Source organism: Crocodylus siamensis, chromosome 13, assembly GCF_052110815.1.
Source record: "Crocodylus siamensis isolate JL-2025a chromosome 13, ASM5211081v1, whole genome shotgun sequence".
In the NCBI taxonomy this organism is placed as follows: domain Eukaryota; kingdom Metazoa; phylum Chordata; order Crocodylia; family Crocodylidae; genus Crocodylus; species Crocodylus siamensis.
In genome coordinates, this window is record NC_143407.1 from 36,457,212 (window position 1) to 36,482,703 (window position 25,492).

Sequence of the window (25,492 nt, forward strand, 5' to 3'; positions counted from 1 at the left end):
TGCAATACCTCTGTCACAGGGCAGCGGGAACAGGAGGGTGCAAAAAGGGCACCCAAATGACTTGTGGGCACAGAGCTGACCCTGGGGCTCACTCTGCCCTCCTGTTGCTGGGTACCGAAAGGCCCCTGATTCCCAACTCAGAGGACAACAGGTCAGCACCCAGGCTGGGGCAGAAAGGACATGCACCTAGGCAGGCTGGCCTGATGGCCCAGGGCATGCTGCAACCTGCTGCTCCACTCTTCCAACGGGAGAGGCCCTTTCTAAGGCAAAAGGTGCCCTGGGAGAAGGGAGATAAGAAATACTCAGCGAACACAGGCACCTGCTACAGAATCCTTCCACATGTCCTCAGTCGGACTTCCCACTTCACCCCAGGCTGTGAATTTGAGTTGGCTAACATGTCTGACGGGAGGCCTCCTCACTGTGGCCAGATGGGAGGAGGCATTTCCTGGAAGTCTCTTTCATGCACGGTAGATTTACATTTTTCCCTGCTGCCTCTCTGGGGTCAGGCCTGTGGCTGGGAGAGATAAGAGAAGGCATTGCTCAGAGCTGTGCCTTAGAGCCCAGAGAGGCAGAGCCGTGAGAGGATCTACCCTTGCCACTCAGCTCACTCAGGACTCCAGCAAAGGCTGTCCTTGTCCCTGGCTGTGAGACACCTGGTTATATGGGCTGGATGATCCAAGGTCACATCATTCCCTGGTGTATCACCAGTGGGTGGACCCAGAGATAAGACACAGACCTTGTCCTGGAGAACTAACAGTCTGACCCCCCCACTCCCATTCAACAGCACGTATCTTATGTCACACTGAGTCCCACTCGGCTCCCCCCCAGCATCAGGTGCTTACTCTGCACAGTGATAGTGGGTGACCCTGACCCAACGAGAGGATGTAGCAACCGGAGACACCCAGACAGGTTTGTGCTCTGAGCAGCCAACACAGAGCACCCCATGACATCCGGCCCCTGGAAGGGGATGAGGAAAAGCATCTGTGACAGGCATTAGTCATGGCAGTTATTGTGCAGCTGGAAGGGCTTCAGATACCAAGGTGATGAGGGCAAGAAAAGAGCCCAGAAGTGGAATAGATAAGCTGCAAATTATTGTAGTGAAACAGGCCAGGCCACTTCCACGAGCAAAGGGCTGGGACAGGAAGATATTCTTGACATGGAAATTACTGGCTTGCTGGAGTCTCTGGAGCATTTCTTTCTTTGCACCTGTTCTGGATGGGAGCTCTTGCTGGTGGGAGCTGTTGGGTTTAAATGGGCTACAGAGGTGCTGCCTACCTTACTCTCAAGACATCCGCCTATCAATCTGCGGCACCTTCCAGCATGCCATTCTGTGCATGCATCTGCCTCCATGCATGCAGCAACCTGTCTTGGAGACGTGACAGGTACAGCGGCGACCTTCACCTGCAGCATGGCTACATCTACAAGGCTGGCCTTGTATCGGCAGGCACCGTGCTCAAGCTGATGTGCAGCTGCTGATGGATGGACATCACATCTGTCCTACATGCAGCGTCTCTCACACTGGGTGCTGACTCCACACCAATAGACTTCTGTGTTCATCGCTGCTAACCTCATGAAAGCAGGCAGCAATCAATCATATTGAAATACGTTCTTCAGGCCTCTGGGATTCATTCATTTGATAATAAATCTGACTTTCCAGTTCTTCTGTCACTAGCTAGAGAAGAGTTCACAGAGCTTTCCTGGAGGGCATTGCTTCATGCATTTAATTTAAATGCATAACCCAACCCCAACTGATGATGAAACCAAGCAAACAAGTATACACATCTTGAAACAGTCTAGGCTGAAAACAGGCTTGGCCGGGAAACATTCCTGACGTGGGAACTACTCACGCTGTCAAACCCTTGGGGGTTTCCCCCTCTGCACCTGTTCTGAAACTGCTCCTGGGATTTATTTTTCTGGATGACCTTGGCATTTAGGAGCTGGGACTTTCACTGGTGGAAGCCAGCAAGGCAGCCAAGATAAACACAGAACAAGAGATCCCTTCCGGAGGTGGGGGGGTCTGGAGGGAGGAAATCTGCTCCATTTCCAGCAGAGGAATTGCCTAAGAGGTCTGGAGTCCATGCTTCCTCTGCATGCACGGGAGAGGGAAACTGTTTGGAGCTCTGGGTCTCCTGACTCTTCCTGGCTCCATGCCGCGCTTGAAAGCACAGCTCACATCTTCCATCGGAAGGAGACTTCCCGGGCGAGCAGATTCCCTGTTCCTTCCTCAGAAGTGGCCATCCCAGAAAACACTGTAGGAGCAACCTGATTTGTGGTCCCATTTCTTCCCCACATGACTCAAACAGGCCTGGTGGATCCAAATGAAATGGAGATCTGTGTCATGGCCCTGGCTGGCCAGGAGCTGCAGATGTCTGAGTGGGCGCCAGCTCTCCTGAAAGCCCCCAGGCCCTTCCTCCCGCCTGCCTCAAATATACAGGATAAAATGATACCCTGAGCAAAGACAGGGGCAGTGGGGGAGAAGGGACGCATCAGGGTCTCTCAGAAGACCCTTCCCTCCCTTATACAAGGAATTCTGCGGGTTCTGTCATGTCCCGGGTGTCTGGCAAAGCCACACAACACCAAACACCAAAGCCAGCACACACCAGTTTCGGGGCGTGGAGACTAGGATCCGAAACCCCAGAGCTGAGCCCAGCCCCTGGAGTCTTGGTTCCAGCTTGAATTCCAAGCCGAGCAGGAGCCTGTTTTGCAGATCTGGTCTGGACGTGGCCCAAGAGGCTGGAACCTTTCGCGAGCAGCTGAACTTGGGGGAGCCCCACCCATCCACTATGGAGAGCCGCCCAAAAGGTCCCGCTACCCTTGAACCGCCGCGCTAGCTTAGGGTCTGCCCAAACACCGTCTGGACTCCAGCTCCGCGTCCCACGCCTGCTGTCTGTCACCAAGCGCTTGCCTGCGATCCTGAGCTGTAGGCATTGCATCATCTCGAGGCTGCCCAAGACCCACGCAATCCCATGTAATTTGCGCTACATGCACTAAGTACTTTCTAATCCAGGTCGAGACAGACGAGCCTTGGCTGACTCTCCCGGCACTGGCCTTTGCTTATAAATCCAGCAGGCAGGAAATCATTCCCAAAGTCTATAAATTAGTTTTGGCTTTGAGCGCACCGGCCTTTAATTTCTGTGTCTGCACTATTTAATGTAGAGCTTGGATGAAATACGTCCCTGCAGTTCTCAAAGAGATTGAGTTACTCCCCGACTTCCAGGGCAGTTGGGGAAATGAGTAAGTCTGTAATGGAACAAAAACACATGGAACATGGTGCGGCTCCCTCTCCGCACGACCCCTCCTTCCAGCCACGCTGGAGCTGCAGCCTGCCTCCCTGCTGCCAACACTCGGGAAATAAAAGGGACCACTACCTACACCAGGACCATGGGGACAAGTGGGAAAGGTTTCTCTACCTGGGGTCCATCCTGAGAGGTGAAAATGCTGCATGTTCTTCAATCACAAGAGCTCCACGGAGTTAGCTTCTATACGTTTAATGCCATGTCAGCCTAAGTCTTGCGGGGGCTTTTCCCTTGGTTTAAGCTAATTCCCCCAAGCTGGGATGATTGACGCATGCACTTCTTTTACCCCATCAATGCAGGGCCCTCATCTTGGAAGAGCAGAGATGATCCTGGTGTAGCCAAGAGCCACCTGCAACCCGTACCAATCCAGTCTTCCAATGGAGAAGACCCCCAGCTTGCAGGGGTGGACTAGGTAAATGAGCTACTTGTTTCCTTGGCTGACACGCTATTTTCGCTCCTGCTTTAGAGACGCTTCAGCAGAAATCTGGGTCATGAGTATTTATTTAGGAGGTTTAAAATGCTGTATGTCTCCTTGCCAGCTTGATGCCCCCAGCTCTGGCCAAGGTGGCTTTTGTGTCATTAGGAGAAAGTCCTCTCTGGGAACATCTCCCCTACATTTCTACTGCCCCAGTTCTTTGGCTAGGAGACTATGGCAGGTCCTGAACACCGCAGAGTGAGGCAGTCATGGGGGCCGCTCCATTGCTCTCATCGGTAGCAAAGGTACATACCATGCGAGCAGCCTGGCACGAAGGGCACTTCTGATGTTCATGTTTCCTATCAAGAACAACATGCGTGATTTTCCAGCTCACGCTATGCAAGGAGCAGACTCCAGCCTCCTCTGCTCTTGAGCAGCGGGGGTTTGCTTTCCTTTCAGGTAGGGGGCCAGCCTTTCCTGCTCAGGCAGGGGGAGGTTTAGTGCTTTCAGGGTTCTCCTGGGACTTGAACAGGTTTGCTTTGCTGCCCAGGAGAGTCACCGACATGCAATCCAAGTCCCCCTGAGTTAAGAGCTTTCAGATCAAATTAAAACTCTGTCTGTTCACAGGGCCAGAACGCACAGAAAGACGCCAGGAGAGCTGCATGCCACTCCTCTGGGCTCCACAATGGATTTCATGGGAAATTAGGCTCCGAATCCATAGACGGTTGGAAGTACAAGGCTGTTTCTTGCGCTCCGGGGGCTCTCAGTTCCTGTGCTACATAGGACTCAGGGTGCGTACTGCAGAGTCTCTGGTTTCCTTTGCTGTCATGCGTACTGCAGTGATGCTTTTGTATTTCATGTAAGATGAAAGCCAGGCTGAGCAGAGAGTACCTCAAACCTGAGCACCAGCCCTATCTTCTGGGTTCCTCAAGGATAAGGATGAACAGCTCTGATGAGCTTGTGATTTTAAGATGTGGACAAACATTCACCTCTGCCTACGATAAGATATCTCCAGACTAGCCTATGGCCCAACCTGGACCTGAACGAAGGTTTCTAGATGTGCAATCTTTCATTAACTTCCAACATCATCCTTTCCCATTCTGCTTAATGAGGCTATTTTACTCTTTTTCTGGACTTTTAGCAGTTGTTAACATATATATTTAGAAGAGGGTTAAACTGACCTGGCTTCACCTAGCAAAGACCCACGGAAGAGCTTTGGCACCCGCAGAAGACTAGAAACAAGAATGGAGCACAAATGCTCACCACAATGTATCGGTAAGTAAAACCATGGGAGGCAACACTTTCAGGTTTCATTTCATTTCAGGTGAAGGCCTCAGCCAAAGATTAACTTCCATTAACAACCCTGGGGTTTGGTTATGGTCCCACTTCCCAGGCTCAACAGAGTACTGCCTCAAGTTTTTTTGTCTTGAGATTTGAGTTAGAAGCTGAAGTTCAGATAAAGGTGGTGACGTCTGGTTGAGGTTGGTAAAAATCCCACATAAAGGATGCCCCACAGGACCCAATTACAGCAAGAGGCAAGATCATATAGCGTCTGATTCACGGTGGGGGAAGAACTCTGTCTGCTCCTGGGAGCCTCCAGCAGTTAAAAAAAAACTAAACAAAACTCTACAGAAACTGCTGTACAGGAAAGAGCAGATGTGAGACATGAGCAGCCTGCTTCAGGACAAACCCCTGTTCTGCAGAAAGTTTCACATTACCAGGTTGATGTTGTTGGTCTCTATGTGCTTCAGCACAAAGGTGGAGAGGAGCTGCTTGTCCCACTCGACAGCTGGATTGTCCGGAAGAGCCCTAGAAACAAAAGCACAGTCCATCACCTCACCGCTGCCAGTGCTCGGACCAGGCTGAAGAAAAGCCACTCTTCTTATCTTATTTGGAGACGGGAACCAAGACAACTTGGTGGACCAAAGAAAACCACCCGTCTCCCTAAAGTGACTTCCTCAAAGCCTAACACTCCACGTGAACATGGGGGAGGAGAGGGTACGCTGCAGTAAATCCACTCAAGTCAGCGGACTTATTCCAGACTGACAACGATGTAACTGAGAGCAGACTCTGATTCCCAGTTTTCAAGCATCACCCAGTGCCTAGCACTCTGCTGGGGGGGTCCTACATTGATAATAATACAGCCATTAGCAACGCTAGGACAGCCTAAGGCCATGGAGACCCAGGAGGATTGGTTAAGCCATTCTTTCTCTAACTCTTCTCTTGTCCTGTGCTAGTCTGATTATTGCCTCAAGGCAGCTTAGCAGACCGCTAAGGCATAACCTTCTCATATCGACATGGGGTTTCGACTCATAACGGTCCCAGCTGTTGGCTGCAGAGAGCAGAGACTCCACTTCCTAAGGCACTGTGTCACTTCCCAGGATGAAAGGGATGGTAACCTCTGCATCAAGGCAACACAAAAGCATCTCCTTGGCATGCTGCTCTTCACATCCCAAGGTCAAGGTCACACCAGAGCGACACAAGAGGGCTTTTTGGCAAAAAAAACAACCACCCACACTGCTGTTAATCCTGGAGGTGCATGAGCCCTCCTGCACACTGCCTGCCAGCAGTTTCACTTACTGCTTTGCTTAGCCCTACTCTGAGCAGGTTGAAGGGATCGATACGGCAGCAGCACCAATGGAAACCATTTTTCCATTGGCACTCAACCTTGCCCAGTAATTCACAACAGTGGGAACTTTTGCTAAGTCCTCTTACCAGAGAGAAGATCTTAGTCCGACGTACCTAACCCCGGGCGTCCGAGTTTCATCACAGGGCAATCAATGCCTACGTTCTGAAATCTGGCCTGTCGCAGCATCCTGCCACGCTTACCGCTACCCTGCATAAAATAAAATGCTTCTCAGCCCTGCCCTAGTGAAGAAGTGGCCCCCAGGTATCACTGACCGCATGTCATGGAGGCTTCCCGGCTCAAACCAAATCAGGTCTTAAAATGGTGATCCTATCCCAAGTGGCATGTGCTCCAAGCAAGGCTTGAACAGGCTGCTTGAATGGAGGTTCAGCCTGTTCAAGCCTGATAGACACACGAATGGGCAACCTGCTAATAGTGAAGACAGGCTAAATGGGATTACTTGGTGACCAGTTAGAGTGGAAACACCACCCTCTGTCATGGGCAGCAGCTTGAGGCGATGGGTCAGAAACTCTTCGTTTACATGGCTTGGGTAGTGTCTGTTCTCTACAACCCAGCGTAAAGATAGGGAGGGCCAGCAAAGTGTCTCGTGGAAACCTCTGGTGAGCCCCAACAGAAAGAGGTCAGGAAGGAAATAGGAAGGACGGAAATAGCACTGTCTGGAAGGCTGCTAGCGTCACCGCTGCTGCTCTCCATTTGTTGGGCTGCCTCCAGAAACACTGCTGGGTAGTGGAGCAGGTTTTAACTAGTTTAGACAGATAAAGGTCACCCTAGTTCAATGGAAATCAACAGCTGGAGGCAACTGTTCAGGATCCCTGGTAACAAAATCTGAAGGCATGTGGAGATTAACCCCATGCACACCAAACCAATTAAAACAGGCCCACTTTGCAAGTGGCCATGCTTTTCTCCCTGGATCAGGGTCCCCTGAAGAGACATATTTGTGCCTAGCAAGCAAGAGGATTTTTTTCCTGCATAACATCACCTTGCCAGGGAGTGGGGCAGGAGATGTCAATGCTGTCCACCCAAATGCACGAGAACAGAGGCAGCTTGTAGCTTGTCAACCCCCACATTGCAGCAAGGGAAACATCATCATCCTTGTTTTTGCAGACAGGTAAATTGAAAGGCAGAAGGGAAGTGATTTGTCCAACATGAGGAGATGTCAGCAGCACAGCTGACCCCAGACACCAACTCTCCTGCACCGGCTGTAAACTCTCAGACTGGGCACCTGATCACTTCACTCCAAGGACAGTCATATATATATTTATATATATATATATAGAGAGAGAGAGAGAGAGAGAGAGAGAGTCATATATATAGACTGTCATACTGATCACTTGACTCCAGGGACAGTCTTTGGTAAATGTGTGCACTGTGCCTGGCACTTAGGCAATTCTAAGGCATTGCTGCAATACAAATACTGCCAATAATCTGCCCCTGCTCTATGAATTATCACTCCATTGAGAAGTCACCCTAAAAACCAGCTCTAACCCACTGTGAATTGCATCCCATCCTGAACAGCAAGAGGTGGCAGTAGCACAGGACTGTCATAAGCCTAAACGCTCCTGGTTCTCAAGAGTTGTTGGTTGTAGCTGTATTGGTCTAAGGACGGCAGATAAAGATCTTTGGGTAAATGTAGTATCTTTTATTAGATCAACTAAATAGTTAAAAGATATCACGTTTACCCAAAGAACCTTGCCCAGGTCCTTAGAAGCATTTGGTAATTAAGCAGTTAAGTCAGCACTCCTCCTTTCTGACTACAGCAATAATGTCTCTGAGCTCAAGGTCGCAGGGCTGAGATAAAGGACTGTAATGGAGTGAAAATTAGCACATTCCCAGGGGCAGACTAGAGCTGGTCCCAGGAGACACCTCCCTCCTCCCTACCCCCTGTGGCCTTTGCCCCAGAGATCTCCTTGTTGCTGCTGTCAATCACCAAGCTATAAATCACAGGCTGCACAGGACCCTGGGGTCATATTGCTGGGGGGCAGCAGGGAGATATGGGGGATGGGATGGGATGGGATGGGATAGAGGGGCTCAGTTCAAAAGCCTGATGTCAACCGAGTGCTTGTTTGGAGGGGTCCCCCCCAGGGACATCACATGCAAAAGGCTGAGGAGTCTCTGAGGAAAGGTACCAGTCCAGAGAGCAACCACCAGGAAAACCTGGCCGAAAGCTCTCCGTGTCCGGTCCCAGGTGGTGCCAATGCTGTCTGTCAGAGCAGGCTTGTTTCCCCTTTGTCCCCCATCCACTTGCTCTCTCCTGGCGGGGCAGGCTCTTCGCATTCAGCAAATGCACCACGCAGTTCAGTGGTGGGCAACACACGATTCAGTCTGGGATGGAGCTTCCCAGGATGGGAAATATATTAACAGCTAGAAAGGCAACGCTTGATGTAAATCTTCTCTTTGGCCCTCTTTTCTCGCCTGCTGTATTTTGTCTGTTTGGTTTGCTTGGACCATCTGACCGTGTGCTCTCACAATGAGCACCATGCCGGCGATACTGGCCCACCCTGAAGGTTTAGTCACCTTGCGAGGTCACCCCTCTGAGAAAACGCATCGCTGGAGGAGAGCAAGGTTCTTTGGGTCGATGTGATGTCTTTTACTAGACCAACCGAGTAGTTGGGGGAAAAAAAACCTTTGCAAACCCTCACCGGAGGAAGGGCAGAGAGAAGCAGCAAAACCGGAGGGAATGCTTTGTATTTCTGATGGAGGCTGTAAGACCTTCGCCTGCCGTACATGGCCTGGCTATATATCCTTTTTGTAGGCCAGCTGACTTGCCTCTGACCTGAGTTGCTCTGTTCATCTTATAGAGGCCTTTTCGTTGCTGCCAGTGCACTGCACATGGAGTCGCTCCTACAGCCTTGGTGGAATGTCTTTGATCCTAAGCCAGGCTCTCCTGATCGTTCTGGAGATTAAGATGAACTGAACAGCCAGCTTGTGCGAAGTCTACAGGACTTACTGAAGTGGCTGTCCCAGGGGAATGCAAAAATCTAGAACTCTTGGTTCAGAAATGATACCTTTTATTAGACCAACTACCAAATACGTCCCAGAGGAGACACTTGTGTTTAGGATAGTCTTGGCTCTGTTGCTCCTGGAAGAAGTTGCCCCCTTTCCTCTCAAACATATCAAATGCAAAACATTCAAGGTACTGGTCTGATTTTCCATTCCACTGAATTCCAAAAGGGTAAAGATGAAAGAGTTTCCCATTCAGCCTAACTTCCTTGCTGCCTCTTTGTCCTGTAGCATGACCCTAATCAATCCAAGGCTACTGACCAGGAAACAACTTTTGCATGGATTCCTTTCCCCTTCCCTGCCTGAATGAATAATTCTACATCAAGCCAGCACAAAGGTTGGGAGATGGATGGCAGGTCACATAGGAAACAGGTGAACGGTCGCGCGGTAGGTTCCCGGCTGAGAACAATGACTGCAGTGTGCTTGTTGGAACAAAGGGTGCCCTTTGTATACCGTTAAAATAAGGGAGTTAACCGAACATCTGGGAGGTTGAATCCAGATCAGAAAGCAAAGGACTCACAAAATAAACCAAGGCTAGTACGCAGAGAAGCTGTGTGATGACCAGACGTAACAGGAGACCTTTTGATTGCAGTGTCAGCTTAAGAGGGGCTATTCTTTCACCCTCTGTGAAGTTCAGTGTGGATTTTTAACTTTAAAGAACAGGCTGAGGTAAAGGGACGGCCGGGGAGAGCCTGCAAGCCCCTGCATTGGTAGGTACCCAACTCGGTATCAGCTGCAGTGGGGAACATCCTGACTGGGTGCACATGGGCCTCTGAGAAACCCCTTACTAGATCTGAGGATCCGACCTGTGTCCACCAGCATGTCATATTGAAAAACAGGTGCTGCGGGCTTACTGGGGAGCTTGTCATCTAGAGTTCAGCACAAGTCCAGGATGTACATGGAAAAATACCAAGTTGTTTCCCTGTTACTGCAGCAGCAAGGCACAGGCCAGGCCATGGCTGCCTGTCAATGGGGTGCCTGGTATTTCTGTTTTGGGGGGTTGCAGTGGCTATTTTGGGGAATTCTAAGGCAAATGCCTGCCTGTGAATACATGGGATCGGACTCCACGACCCAGCAGGCCCTTCTGGCCCTACGTCATAAAGGATCTGGGAAATAGCTGAGACGCAGTTAAACAGGGCAGCGCTAAAATACAGAATGAACCAGGAACGAATGTCCCATGATCCAGTGGGAAACCATGCAACGAGCATGGGCTTATCCTAAAACACCAAGACTGGTAAAACCCTGGAAAACAAGCAGCCTCTTTGCAAGACCAGCCTGGCAAGGTACTGAGTAGGGGCTTCAGGATTTGGCCCAGCTGTGCAACACGCTCTCAAGGGAAGTGGTGAAAACGCCAGGGCTCAAAACATTTTAAAATAAGATTGGACAAGACACTACCAAGCCGTGGAGAACAGTACTATACAGGGATGTCACGGTCCTCTTCCATCTCTGACCTCTGTGATCTATCCCTGGAGAGCTTCATTGAAAGAAATCTACAGGCGTAGATTATAAGTGACCATGCTGGGCACCTCTTATACTAAGGGGAGAGAAGGGCTGTATCTGCAAGTTACTGGATGATGTCAGTTCAGCTTCATCTAAAATCTATGCAGGTTGTATGTGCCTCTCCACTGTTCTAGGCAAAATCCCACTGCATCTGCCTCTGTCAGTACTCCAGATACCTGCCATGAATTTATTGGAAACAGGTGGTGAGCTAGATCTTCAGGTCCCAGACTTCTGTCTCGGGCATGATCGCAAGTCACTGGTTGAGAAATAAGCACAATCCGCATTAAATTTAAAGGGACTGCTACAAACCACAGGGTCATTTGTTTTACACAAAGTTATCCCTGTGCCCCTGCACTTGTCTGATTTTTTAAAACGCATTATTGATGATTTCTCAGCAGAGTTTAATGCCTATTCACAGAGATGACACAATTGCTTATCATAATTTGAAATCTGGTATTCATTTGACGTCTGTGCCTCAGAGCCCTGTTGATAAATTACAACACAAGGCTCTGCAGGAACAAGTTCATATTCATTGCCTTGAAACACAAACAAGTGGCGGTGGCTTTCAGGGGTAGAACTGGGCAGAGATCAAGGTTGTGCAGGTTAAGGACTCTATTCAGTTATCGTGGGGAAGAGCCAGCCTGGTCCAGTGACAAGGGCAGCAAACAGGATGCTACATCACCTGGCTGCTGACTTACTCACAACCTTTCCACATCTCACTTCTGACATCTGCAAAATAGGATTAGTCATACACATGGGTGCATGGGGAAGGAGCTTCAGGCCCTTGGAGGAACGGTGTTATGGAAGCTTTGCTATTCCTACAGCATCCTGTAGGATCTAGAGCACATATGTATTCCTGAGCAGTGCTGGACACAACAAATTCACCCAACCCGTCCTCCCCTCCTTCCCACAGGGCAGCAAGTCAAGTTCACAGGCCCAGTCCTAGTCTTCCAGGCTCCCCATGGCCTGGGACCCACATATCTAAAGTGAGGTGCAAGAAGCAGAGTGCTTTCAACAACCTTGCCTGTGAGGCATAATGGAGCCTCCCACAACAAAGGGAAACCTCATCTGTGTGGGCCAAGACTGGGAATGAACTCAGGACCACCACAGGCCTCCCCACCTCTTGCTTCAAGGGCAATGTGCACACAACACTCAGGATGCTTAATCCAATCCCAGAAGGTGCCTGGGTACGACTGTGATGAGTGCAGAATAAGGACGTGTAGAAGAGAATAGGCATTTAGGACACACCGCTGACTGATGCAGTGCAGAAGCGCTGGAGTGCCAGGCGGCGGTCCTGCACAGCTTTGAAAGAAGGGAGGGACTCTGCTTCTGTCAGCCCAACCTACTGTCAAAAGAGGCACCTGTGTCAGCCCAGACACGGATCCACAGGGGGTTGCATACGTGAGCAGCACGGTGAGATGTGTGCCCGTGCTGGGGACAGCAGCAAGAGGCCAAGTAGGGGCAGCTTCTGGGACAGCACGCCTCACCTGAGAGCACGTGCTTCAACTGAGCAAAGCTCACCCTGGGGAATCTGTTGGGGCTACGAGATGCAGCCACCATGCCCCAGCTCCAGTCTGGCTCCCAGCATTTGCTGAAATAGTCTGTCAAAACAGCTGAGTGGTGACAACCTCCCGAATGCCTGTAGGTAACAGCACAGCCTGTAATAAGCAGTAGACTCTCAACAGCAAAGTCAGGTCACCCCTTTGAAAGGCGTAGTGCAGAGCACATTGGTCAGGTCCCCACGTCATGCAAGGACCGTGACTAATAACAGGAAATCTACAGCGTTAGTGGGTGCCAGCCCATTCTGGGGCTGCGTGTTTACTGGTAAAGCGCATTCCTGGTCATCCTCCAGAACAGACGTCACTGCCAAATGCCTGGTCCACTAGCATCAGATGCTGATTCACCTGCAGCAGAAACATCTTCGAACACAGCCATCCGGCATCTGACAGGAAAATCACGGGGCCAAGGCATAGGCAACACAGTGCTTCAGTCCGATGCCTCCCTAGGCCCAGCACAAAGTTTGCCATGGTCGGTCCACATTATCATCCTGCGCCCAAAGTGCCTGACAAGCGACCCAAGGGACTTCAGCCACCAGCTGCATTGCCTCAAACTTTGATCTGATCATTAATAAGCCCCTTCCTAATTACTGTTATAACCTTAATTCCCAGTGACGTAGTTGCCGTTAAGCGTAGCCGTCATGAAGCATCTCACTGGATTTTCCCAGAGACACTGCACAGCCGGCACCATGTCTCAGCTGTGCGAAGCACGCTGGAGGTGCAGCCACGTTGGCTGGTTTGTTGTTGTTGAGCAAGGCTTGGAAACTCCACGGCACATCAACATTAGTTAGGCAAAAATCCACTTGGGGCTTGGAAGCCCCACAACACAGGAATATTAGGCAAAAAAGCCTTATAAAAATCAAACCAAAGACCTTGGAGGCTGGAAGGGCAGGAGGATAGGGTGATTTACCCTTTGTAGAAAAGGCATCTTTGCATGCAGTGAAATGCTGGGGTGGCGAAGCCTGGCACAGCTGCTTCTAGACATGCAAGCATTTCCAATCCCAAGGCACCAGGCAGGAGGTTTCACGCTCCTGACACCACAGAAGGGGCAACTAGTCCTGTGGAACAGGACTGCAATGTGTTCCTTCTACCTGGCTCTTTCCCACCATGCTGGCATGCACAGTTCCTGCTGAAATACGGGAACAGGATCCTGCCCCGCACTGGAGCAGGACCAGGAGTTGGGGGAAGAACGGCAAGCCTCTCATGACCCCCAGCAAAATCCTGCTGAAAGGCAGGACTGAAACGCAGCCTCCTCTGCGTGCCAAACACACTCAGCAGCCATTTCAGCACGCTCTTAATACCAGGTCTGTCTGCTCACAGCATAACAAATACCCCGTTATATGGGAAGTGACCCAACACCATTTCGGTAAAGGGCAGATCTGTCACCAAACTGAACAGTGCCAAATCAGGCCGTCCAGATGCTGAGGGGCTCAACATCCACTCCTGACCCCAGGAAGGCCCAGGCAGGCTGCAGGGGAAAGCTGAGGAGCTGGCGGACTTAGCAAGCTATCAGCAATTGTGAGTCTTCTCAGGGAGCAGTGAAGTCATGGGCACTATCTTCTAACATGGCATGGACCCCAGGGGGGCAGAGAAGGGACCAAATGCAGCCTGCAATGTCGCAAAATACCAGGCTCCCTGCTCTCACTTGACTCCAGCCCAGATGTGCTCTCCCTGTGCCACACTGGACTCATCCAGTCCTGCCGAGCGTGACGTGCTGTGAGCTCCCCGCTGGGCAGACCTTTCACTGGTGCGCGGCGTGCCTGAGGTCGCTCCTGTTTATCAGAATACCTTGAAAGTGAAGACACCCCTGTCCCACCGGGGGCCCGATCCTGCAACCGTTGCTAACGAGAAAAGTCCTTGTTCAGGCCAGGCAGCGTCTTGGAAGTCTGGCCCACGTGAGCAGTGAAGAGCAGGCCAGACCCCACCCCATGAAGTTCCTGGAAGCTCTGCCACCGACTGCATGAGAGCCCAGCTGGGACCTGTAACTTCACTTCCGGCAGGGAAGAGGGGCTCTGGCTCTGCACAAGGAGCAACGAGTGAAACACAGCGACTTGTATCATTTAGCTGACTCTCTCACTGTCTGATTTAACGCGAACATTATGCAATGGGTTTGCTATAGCAACAGCTCCAGTGATCTATAGTAACCCCTGTTACTGCCTGCTGCTCCACAGCGAGAACGTCTCATTGCCACAGGGACTGTGATGTAGTTGCTGAACTTTGGCCCACTAGAAAGCCTCCCACTTTGATTGGCAAGTCTTTTTAAAGGCTGTTTACACTAGTCACATGGTGGGGTGAAAGGGAGGCTGCTGGCAGCCTATCAGGACCCAGCAGTATTTCCAAGACCGGTCAAGATTGCCAACGGCCTCGACTGGATTAACTCTTTCAGGCCGGGCCTTCGTGCTCTCGTCACTCCTCCAGGAAAAGGCAATCTCACCCGGCATCAGAGATTGTTTGCTCGAGGCAAAGCCTCTGCATGGTGCCTTGGAAAGGGAAAGCAGCAGCGACACAAAAATCAGTGACAAAAAACCCAATAAGCTGTAAACCAGGAAAATCTTCGATATTTTAAAAAATGTATGTACAGGCCTCACATGCAGAGGACTAACTGGCGAGAGCGGAGAGCAGAGCTCGACAGAAGCACCGTCTGCTATGAATACGCGCCCCCATTCCCTGGATCCTCTCGATGATATACAACTCGAGAAGTCCTTGCTGCTCCTTTGCAGCTCCCTGCCCCCCGGCTTGGAAAGCCCTTCCCAATGCACCAGCACAGCTCCCCATCACCTCTGAGGCACAGGAGGAGTCTTCGAAGAAGGCCCTGTTAAAAACTGTCACTGCGCACTTATAGCAAGAGCCCAGGCCCCTGCGGGTCACCCGATAAACAGGACTTCTCGCTGTCGCAGCCCTTAGACCAACACGGCTACAACCAAAACCTTGTTGCAGCCCTTTGCATTTTCAGTGTTTTCCAGATACTAGTTAGTGAATTTTCCCATGCGGGGAGGGGTAATACCAACCCCAGTAATAGTAGGGTTAGTCTCCTCCCAGTAATATTATCCCTATTTCCTAACGGTGGTGGGAAGAGCTCCAGAGACTTGCTCAAGGCAAGTGACTGAGTCACTGGCTGAATCAGGAGCAGGATAAGTGAGCTCCTGGCTCCCAGCTCAACCCACTGCACCACAGTGCTCCTCCTGCCAGGTTGGTGCATTGCCAGCTTTTACCTGGGAGTGAAACTTTGCTACCCTGAGCAAGTCTCAAGGCTCCTACGTTACTGTCAGCATTCTCCTGAAATTCACCCCCAGCCCTGGAATAACTCTTTTCTTCCAGATACTCTTGGCCATCTTAAGAAGAGAAGGGATCGTGTTATTATCTACCATGCTCAAGCATTTACTGTAATGGGAAGAACATCCTCACTCTCTCCCCCCAGGTCTGACACTCCGGAGGAATTGTATCTGCACACCCAAACTCCTGCTTGCTGGTAATTGCGCATCCTGGGTTGGTGTGAGCATGCCAAATGCTTCTTGGAGAACCAGAGGGATGCCTGTTATGGGACCTGGGCTAAATCAGACCCAGCCCTGCAGATACGGGACCGCTGAGACTACCCACTCTGCCCCTCACTGGTCAGACTGGTTTGCTCTTCTAGTTTTCAGGACTCTTAATACCAAGGCTACAATTCTGCGGCAAAAAATGCTTGACAAACTGATGACAATTCTGCAAATGGAGGGCATGGGAGATTAAACCTTTTGTCCCTTCTCCCCACACAGCTCTGCATGATACTCTTCTGTCTAGTTACACTGTATCATGACCTTTTCCAAGGCCTTTTCAAAGCATAAACCAGCTCTGACTTCCTCATGCTGACAGCTTTCTGAAACTTCCCATCAGGTCCCCGGCCAGAGTCAAGGCCACGTTGATTATTGGACTTGTGAAACCAAAAAAATCCCCTAGGAACACTGATTTTTTTTGTACTTGGCCATCAGTTATTGCAGCTGTGACCCTTCTCTCTAGAAGGTCTTGTTGCTGTTTTTAGAATTGAAGGGAGCTCAGTTACGTGATAAAGTGCTGGATTTAATAGGGTTACACTGAAATTGCCCCTTTTCTCCCAAAGAAGCAGTGATTAGCCCTTTACTCAAGACATCTCATTATGACATTGATGATATTGTTCCTTCCTGGGGACTCGTGTCCTCGGGGGACCAGGAGTGTTACCAAGAAGGCTGGCCAGTAACTCCAGCAGTGCCTGCAGCTGTTAGGTGTCCTTGACCATGGTCAGGCCCTTTTGGCTCAGAGGACCCAGGAGATGGTGTTGGACGATTGTTTGTTTGGATCAAGATCCTTGTCTCGGGGAGTCCAGAGGTCCTCTTCTGCTGCTCCTTCTGTCTGGCAAGTGTACGAAGGGCAGAGGTAGGAAGTTGTGAAGTCATACAGGCAGCAGCGTCTGCAAAATGCTGACACTGCTTCCCGTCTCCATTGGACAGAACCAGCCAGTACAGTGATGAGCTGCCCAGAGCCTTGCCAAGATCAGGGCCTGGATTAGCAGCGAGGTGGTGGAAATGGACCCTGGACCAGCCAGACTTTGCAGGGAGGAGGTGGAGGATGCTGCTACAGGAACTAGCAGAGCTAGTTCGTTTAGACGTCTTCACCAAAGGGAGCGCGCTCAAATTCGTCACTCCTGTTCACAATGGAAGGGTCCTGCTGAGCTTTCAGCACTGGCACTGGGACAGCCTGTGTCCTCCTTATCTTGGAGCTGGAGAGCTTTGCCACCACGAGGCCAGATCGCTGCACTGGGCTGGGACAGGCTCCTGGAATCACTGGGGAGAATGCAGCAGAGGGGTTAACATCACACCCACGCTCCAGGATAGAAATGGACTGCCAGCTTGTTTTTTGGGGTGCCATTTCAAGTGCATTTTTCACCTATCAAGCTTTAAATGGATTGGATCCTGGTTACCTTGGAGACTGTCTCTCTCCCTTTGTGATACTGCATCTGAGATATTCGAGCAAACAGTCCCCAGGCTGGAATCGGAGCACGGACCTTGACTGTGGAATCCAGCTTCCCTTGTCAAGGCCTCAACCAGGTGACCTTCAGCTCAGGTCTCCACACATTTGTTCTAGGGAAGGAGGGAAGTTTAGGGGAGAGGGATGAGAGAGCTTTTCTAATCTAAAGGATCCTGTGCGGTATAAGGGACCATTTACGATGTTGGTGCCTATCAGACCTATCTGTGTCGCTTGCAGTTTTTATACCAATCACAGTGAACATTAGACGGGAGCATTTTTCTAAACTGAAAGAAAGGCAGTGTTGACTTCTGATCCCTTGGACTGAAATGTCACACAGCACACATGAGAACAAAATCGCTATGCAGCAGTGGATCTGAAGGAACACGGTCAACTTAAAAACAAGCCCGTTCTGCCTGCAAGTGCTTGTATACGCTCCTCTGACAAGCAACTCCTATGAGTCCTATATTATCAAGAGGTCGAGGAAGAATTATCCTGTGTTTGCTTAGTAACTTGGCCGGCACTCTGCGAACAGACAATTTACTGTTTTCCTTTCCTTAGATTGTCAGCTTACCCAAGCACAGAGTTTTCCATGGTGTGTGCACACACGCCGCGCCCCTTGATTTGACCGCAATACAAATACTAGGCACTATAACTGAAAAAGCACTCTGCCATTGGACGTGTTTGTCTAGCACACAGCACAAGGGAAGGGAGAAACCAACTTACAAAAAACAGGAGAACACAACTGTAAAACTATAACTGGGCTGTGGTCCGAGGAGCCAGGACAGGATCCCAAATCCCTTTAACTCTGATTTTTGTTTTTTAGTTTTATTAACAGGGTTTCAAGGTGACTGTGTCCCTTTTACGCCTCTCCCTCCAGCCATGGACTAGCCGGCTCTGCACGCTGCCCGTGAACTTTGCTACAGTAGGACAGACTCACGCACCCTTATTTGGCATTGCAGTTTGCATGTCCTTTGCAGGATCTCACAAACTGGCTGCCAAATCTCTAAACTCGGTCACTTCCTTCGTCATCCAAAACAGACAAAGGTCGTTTCAGTTCAGTGCTAAAGCACTGGAGCATGCAGAGATCTCAGCTGATTATAGAGAGTCTATAATGCCCCAAGCAGGAGAGACTGTCAACACAGCTGTCCCATCCAGCCACCCCCGGTGTGTTAATGCAATTGCTCTGCTGGGCCATCTCTGAATCAAAACGGAAATGCATCTTCTGGAATGGACTGGGGCAAAGACAAGAGCTACAAATAGCCCAGTCAGCCAGAGAAGTTTTATCGGGTTTGACTACAGGAGTCTCCATCAAGGCTGTTAGTACCAGGTATCCAGGATGTAGCCAGATTAGTCTAGAGGCAAAAGGAATCAGACCTCATGGTAGAGGTGATGTCTTTTGTTAGACCAACGAGATGTTTTTTTAAAAAGGTCTTTATTTGCAAGCTCTCGGGCACAGAAGATGTCACCTCTACCAAGTGTTCTGATTCCTTCTGACCATTGTGCTGCTTTGCAGGCCCGGCTCTAAGACTTCCTAGCTTCTATTTCATATTACCTTTTGGAGCAGCTGACAGAAAAACAGCTAGATGGACCACTCTGGAGCCTGCCTCATGCTACAGATACAATCACACCCTAGTCCATCCTACTTTAACAAAGATAACGTTATCTCTCTGTTCTGTGATCCCCAGGGGATAAGAGAGGTATGAAAGACCACTTCCATATCATGGCTTTGCACTTCTAAAGCATCTGCCATTTAAGGATCTCAAAGACTTTTACAAATATTCGTTAAGCCAGCCTCCCTGTCCTCCTCTCACACGCAGCAGGCGTTACCCTCATTTTGAACAGTATGGGAATGAGCAGTAAAGTTGAAACTCCCGCTGTCTGACCTCATTGGAGTCACTCTGTGCCACAGTCAGCAGCAGATTTCAGAAATCCAGACTCCTTGCCCTGGCCTAGAGCCACTAAAGAATCCCCTCCCAAAGACCAGGCATGGCTGAAACCCTCGGGACCTAGCTTACACAATGGGTCGTCTGCTGACACAGCACACTTTGAAGGTCTTGTTAATCTAGAATGCATTTTTAAACATTAAAGTCTGCAGATTTACTTCTGTAATCTCTTATCAATTAATGTTCTGTCCATTTGAAGAATAGGACGTTATTAGCTCAGTAGATATCTATACCTGTATCTGGACTTTCATTTAACACAGTCGCTAAAGCTGCTGAATGTGCCCTCGCTTGTGTGCCCTAACACATTTCAATTGTTTTGGAGGTCCAAATTTATGGAATTGTTAATCCTACCTGGAGGACTGTACTCCTACATCTCAGCAAATCTAGTACATTGGGATGAGGCAACAAAACCATTTACACTGAAGATTTGCCCAGACAACTAACATCCTATGACAGAAATCTGACATTTTATTTTTGCTCTGAGTTGCTTTGAGTTTGTTTTATGGAGCACTTTAAAAAAGGCCAGCCATCCTAAATCCGAACCCCCAAAGCCCAGGGGAAACGAGTGGCAGGGTGGGTTTCAGTTCCTACGACTTGTCTCTCTCAATCATGCTCCGCAAACAGCTGATGGTTTTCCGAGACCAGACAAAAGTGACTTCCTTACAGGTGAACTTGCCAACAGCAGTTTGACTGGTGCTCAGCCCCATAGTAATAATCCTCTGCAGTGGCACACTACTTTTCACCTTCAGAGTACAATATAGCTGTGGGCCCAGTTCTGCATTCCCTGTGTGCTCAAAACCCCCAGTAACTCCACTGGAGAGGACAGATTTAAATCAAGCTGCCTTCAATCAGCAAGCAAGAAACCTCTGTTTACAGCATCAGCTTTGATTTTGTTTTGTGTTTATATTTTTTAAATTCTTTTAAAAAAAAAGTAAAGGTTAATGTCATTGGTTAGTGGCCATTAACAGGTGTTGATCTGAAAATAAATATAACTTCTACATTTAATCTGATGCTTTTTTGTTTTTGCATTTATGCAACTACATGGTTAAACACACATTTATGCAGATTCTAAACATTTACATTTTATGTTAGCTGATGCTGAATGCTGCATTACTTTTTTTTTAGATGATTAAAGAATTTACTCACAATTTGGGTCAAGTTGCTTTTGGACAGAAATTGGGCTTCAATTATAAGTGCACAGAACAGAATTTTATCATGTTTTTATTAGTTAAAGGTACATTCAATGTGCTGGCTATATAAAGGATACGGTTATCAAAACATGCTTTGCATATAGAACGATCTGATTTATTAAACGAATGAAGTATTCTCTTTAGTGAGGAACCTGGACTGTTTGCTTCTGGTTACTCTGACCTTCAGGATTTTTGAACCAGTGGGTCTTTGGTTCTCATATGATGTTATCCATAGATTGGAAGGAGAAAAAGACCTACCCTGTTTTTTCAACCCCCAATTGTTTTTTTAATAAAATGAACTAAATGAATTATCCAGAATGAACAGAGTTTTCCCTCTGAACTTACACAAGAGCCTACTGCTATCAAAAGCTGCTTCTGCTCTTCAGCCAACTCTGGTTTCAGGTGGTTGGCCAGTGACCTCTACAAGCTCAGTCGTCTGACTCTCTTTAAAATTTCATCAGTAAAAATGTCCTGCTTGAATATTACTTTAATTAATTCCATTTATTCTAATAGATTAAGTTTAGGACATTAGTACAGATTATCAGACATTCAAAATTAACTGAACTATTAAATTAACCAGTTGTGTAAATAAACAAAAAATAAAATAATATATATTTAAATATTTTTTTAATTCTCAATTTTTATTCATCTGGCTTCAGCGGACACCTTGATTTTACAAAGGAGAATCAGACCTAAAAGCTGATTAATCCTTCTGGATATTCATCACTGTCTTCATTTCCATTTTCACATTTTCATTTTGAGGCTGTCACAGACCATTACGACCATCTTGTGAGACCTTCTACATAATGCAAGCCAAGAAACTTCCCCAGTAAAAGCTACAGCAAGCTTATCAGTTCCTTGTGAACTACAGCATGTACTTCAGAAAGACAGGCACTCTTGATTTACGGACCTCAAGTGATGGAAAAGCTATCACATCCTTCGACAATCTTACTTTCTTTCTCTGCAGGATTTGGCATCTTATTTCCTGCTTGAGTTTGTCCAGCATCAGCTCCTGACCACTGAATCTCAGTCTTTGCTATGTTTAAGACCCTTCTACTATTGAAAATTTCTTCCTCACATGAATAGCTGTAAGCCATCCTCATGTCACCTCTTGTCTTTTGATTGGATAAATTAATAGTTTGACTATCTTAAATTTCCTACTCTGAGCTGTGTTTTCCAGACCTTGAATCACTCTTGTAGCAATTTTGCAGACTTCTCCCAACTGTCAACATCCTTTTTGACAGGTGGACACTAGATCTGAAGACAGTATTCCAGCAATGGTCTTCCTAATGCCATGTACAGAAGTAATACCAGCACCCTACTCCCATGTGTTATTCCCTGCTGATAGATTGGAGGATCACATTTGTCCTCTTAGCTCTGGCCCTTTGCTAGAAGCTGACATTCAGCTGGGGATCTTTAGTTACCCCTAAGCCCTTTTCAGTGTCTTTTTGTTCCAGGATACAATCCTTCAAGTTGTACAAGTGCCAATTTGCTTTCCTCCTAGATGTGGGAGCTTGCACTGGGCTTTACGTACATCTTTCACTGATTCATCTAGCTCCCCTTAGCAAATCTGTGCTTCAGAAATGCAGAAGCCTCCTATCAGATTCTCCATTTCTTCCATTTTTAACAGACAGGGCAAGCGACAGGGGTAGGTGACGACACTTAATCAAGGACTGGACTGACAAAGGGAGTGGCTAGACTTAAAACACTTGACATCCTGTTTCCATTTCCATGTTCAGACAACCAGGCTATCCCACATCTGGAAGCTGGATTTGTGGTACTGCTTCAGATCCTTTGACTGCCCAAGTGCTAGCGAGCACTGCAGAAAAAAGGCAACAGCTTAGAGACGCTGCATGGGTCATTTAAACTCTCCTTACCACAGCCATCATGTTCACTTTGCCGGGTTGAGACTGAGCCGGGACCCAAACATTCACTGCCGGCTCAGGTCCCCTGGGCTATGAAAGTCATTGCTTGCTACCTTTTCATCACTGACTTGAAGCTTGTGAGCTCACCCATCTGGATTTGGTGTCTGTCCTTGAAACAGGACTGGCAGCATTTGGCACTCTGTTCTTAGCCAATGTAACCCAGGAGTAACCTTATCTGGCTAGGAATGGAGGACTATTGAGGGAGGGGTAGGAGGAAACATGGCCTGGATGAACGAGGAGAGCCTCTCTAAATGTTAAGGGGGTTAAGAATAGAAAGGTCAAATGCCTACATTATCTGAAGGTCTCAAAGGCTCACGGGCAGAGCAGGAGCGCTGAATAAATGTCAGGAGTTAGTGACTGTCGCTGTAAACAACAGGAGCTGAACGGCAACGCTAGGAAGCCTCCCAAGCCGTTTCTAAGAATCACAGGTCAGCAGAAGGTTCACCTACCAAGTCCAGGTGTCGAGTACACAGGTAATAAAGCAAACCCTGGGTTGGGGAGAGTCCAGAAATGCAGGGACCGGCTGCCTGTGAACTGTGGGAAGTGCAGGCAGCAGCAAGAGCTAAGTGCAATAGGACAGTGAGCACCAATAGGCAGCGCTGCTCGCAGGAAGAGAGGTATCGTGCAGATGACCTGTTGGGATTGTCCCTCTGCCCTTGGCAAGATTGCCTGATCTTCTGGAATAGTGGTGTAGGGTTAAATTTGGGTCACTCCTTCCCCACCCTCCTGCAGCCACATGGGCCCTTGAGGGCAGCAGAAGAGCCCCAGGTAGGGGGTCTGCAATCTCAGTACCCCACTGGGCCCTGCTCTACAGGACATGCTTGTGGGCCAATCCATAGGGAGGCAGGGGTGAAGCTGGAGCTCACAGAAAGATGGATCCTACTGCTCTTTACACACGAATGGTCCATTACAACACACACAAACCTGTACAACAGGTATAAACACGGGAGTCAAAGATGGATTACAACAGGGAGTAGCTACAGGTACCCGAGTTAAAGCCAGGACAAGGTATATGGGCATGCATGCGAGGGGAAGGCTGCCACTGTGCGGGTCGGGCTGCAGCTGACCTGTGCTTCCATTCCCAGGGCTGTCAATCCAGCACCTTCCACCACCACTAAGTTCTTGTTCACTCACTGGCACAGCACCTCTTCCAGGGAGGCTCCTATATGAATGGCCCTATATTTAAGATCAAACTTATGTTGCCTAGCTACTGCAGCAGTAGTTGCCAAAGGAGATCTACTTGGTATTTGGGAAGCAGATCCAGCGTAGCTGCCTGGTACACCAGCACCGTGCTACTCCGCAGCAAAACAAAGAGGAGCATTGTCATCTGCCCTGCATCCAGCTGCAGACAACCTCTGCTGGCCAAAGCCTGATGCTAGCTTCCAGCTAAAACAAGGGAGCAGTACTACTGACAAGTGAAAACAACTGAAGGAAAAACAGCCTTTTTACTCGTGCCTCCTGACGGTATTTTTCACTGTTAAAGCAGTCACTTTCTACCACAAAGGCAAAGGGTTACACTGAAGAGAAGGGGAAGGACAACACACCAGTGTGTCACAACTGTCCCACAAATGGCAGCTGTAGTTCTATTCCCGGACGTTTATTCTGCAAAGCAAATGCTCCACGCTTAGAGAGAGTGGCCTCCCCGCTCAGCCCTGGGAGAGAACATCATAACCTACTTCCACTTGCTGGCAGCATCATTTATGCAGCAGAGCTCCCACATGGGGACAAATGGCTTATTTCACTCACTAGCATTATCCAGCATCTGTTTATCCACTAGGCTGCTGCAAGCATCTGTTCTTTTGCTGACATACATGACATGAGTTTATTAACCCAAGGAACACAAATCTAGGACAGAAGACTGCTCTCTGAAATGCATGGCATTGCTTAGTGTCACTGACAGTTGCTATATTTCAACCCAGATGAGGTTTATTGTATTTTCAGTGGCATCTCCAGCACGCGTGTAATTTGTTAAAGTCTTTTGGATTCCTTTGGAGGAAAACAAAAACTATTATATAAATGCAAGAACATGAGTACACTCCTTTGCTATACAAGTGCCAGTGGGTGCCCCGCTGACTCCAATGCCCTCAACTCTAGAGGAAAAGAATGCAACACAGGCTGGCTTCCTTGCTGCTGAAGGCCTGAAAATCCCCTAGGAATCAAAACTTGTGGAAGAGATGATATATTTTATTCGACCAATTAGATATTTGCAAACAAATTATTGTATTTATCTGCAAGCTTTCGGGCACACTGACTCTTCATCAGGCATAAGGAGAGTAGAGATCATAAAAGTTCTCCTAGGTAGAAATGAAAATTCATATGAAAGTCTCCAACATTTTCTCCTGTGTTTAAGACCCCTTGGTCTGGGGTCTCGCATCACCTCTGCTATCAAATACTTTGATGCTCAGGAAGACCAGAAGAAAAGCCAGACAAGAACTGTTCTCAGTGGTGACAGATGACAGGACAAGGAGCAATGCTCTCCCATTGCAGCAAAAGAGGTTTAAGTTGGATATTAGGAAAAACTCTCTCATGAGGAGGGTGGTCAAGCACTTGAACAGGCTACCCAGAGAGGTGGTGGACTCTTCACCCTTGAAGGTTTTTAAGACCTGTGTAGACAAAGCCTTGGCTGGGAAGATCAAGCTGGGGCTGGTCCTGTTTTCAGCAGGGAGTTGGATTAGATGCGACCTCCTGAGGTCCCTTCCCACCTGGATTTTCTATGACTCTATGAAGAGTGCTCCTTACCTGGCCAGACGAGTCCACGTGAAGCACTACGCAGCCCTGCATGCAGCCATGTGAAGCATCATGCAGCCCCAGGAGTTTTATCGATTAGGCTGTAGCTTTTAAGATCTACCCTCAAATGTATAGGCACAGCCTTGCCCTACTTGGAAGGAAGGGGCTTCAGGATGGAGGACCCAGGAGACTGCTTCCATAGCTAGCTCCCGTGATCCCAGAGTAAGTTTAATAGGACACTTTTTCAGGTTACGGTGATATTAATGAAACTGAAACCCCCCAGCAACATCTGAGTCATTTTATAAGTTGCCAT

The 25,492-nt window shown here is 48.8% G+C and overlaps 1 protein-coding gene across 2 annotated transcripts in view; it reads right to left on the minus strand.

The window, feature by feature from the left end:
- The window catches only part of PIGL (phosphatidylinositol glycan anchor biosynthesis class L), a 61,865-nt gene that overhangs the window by 12,453 nt on the left and 23,920 nt on the right, over nucleotides 1–25,492 (minus strand). For both annotated transcript variants that reach the window (XM_090026440.1, XM_090026441.1), the window contains exon 3: nucleotides 5,430–5,520. In XM_090026440.1, the coding sequence (XP_089882566.1) occupies nucleotides 5,430–5,520 (91 nt within the window). The remainder of the gene's footprint in view (nucleotides 1–5,429; nucleotides 5,521–25,492) is intronic.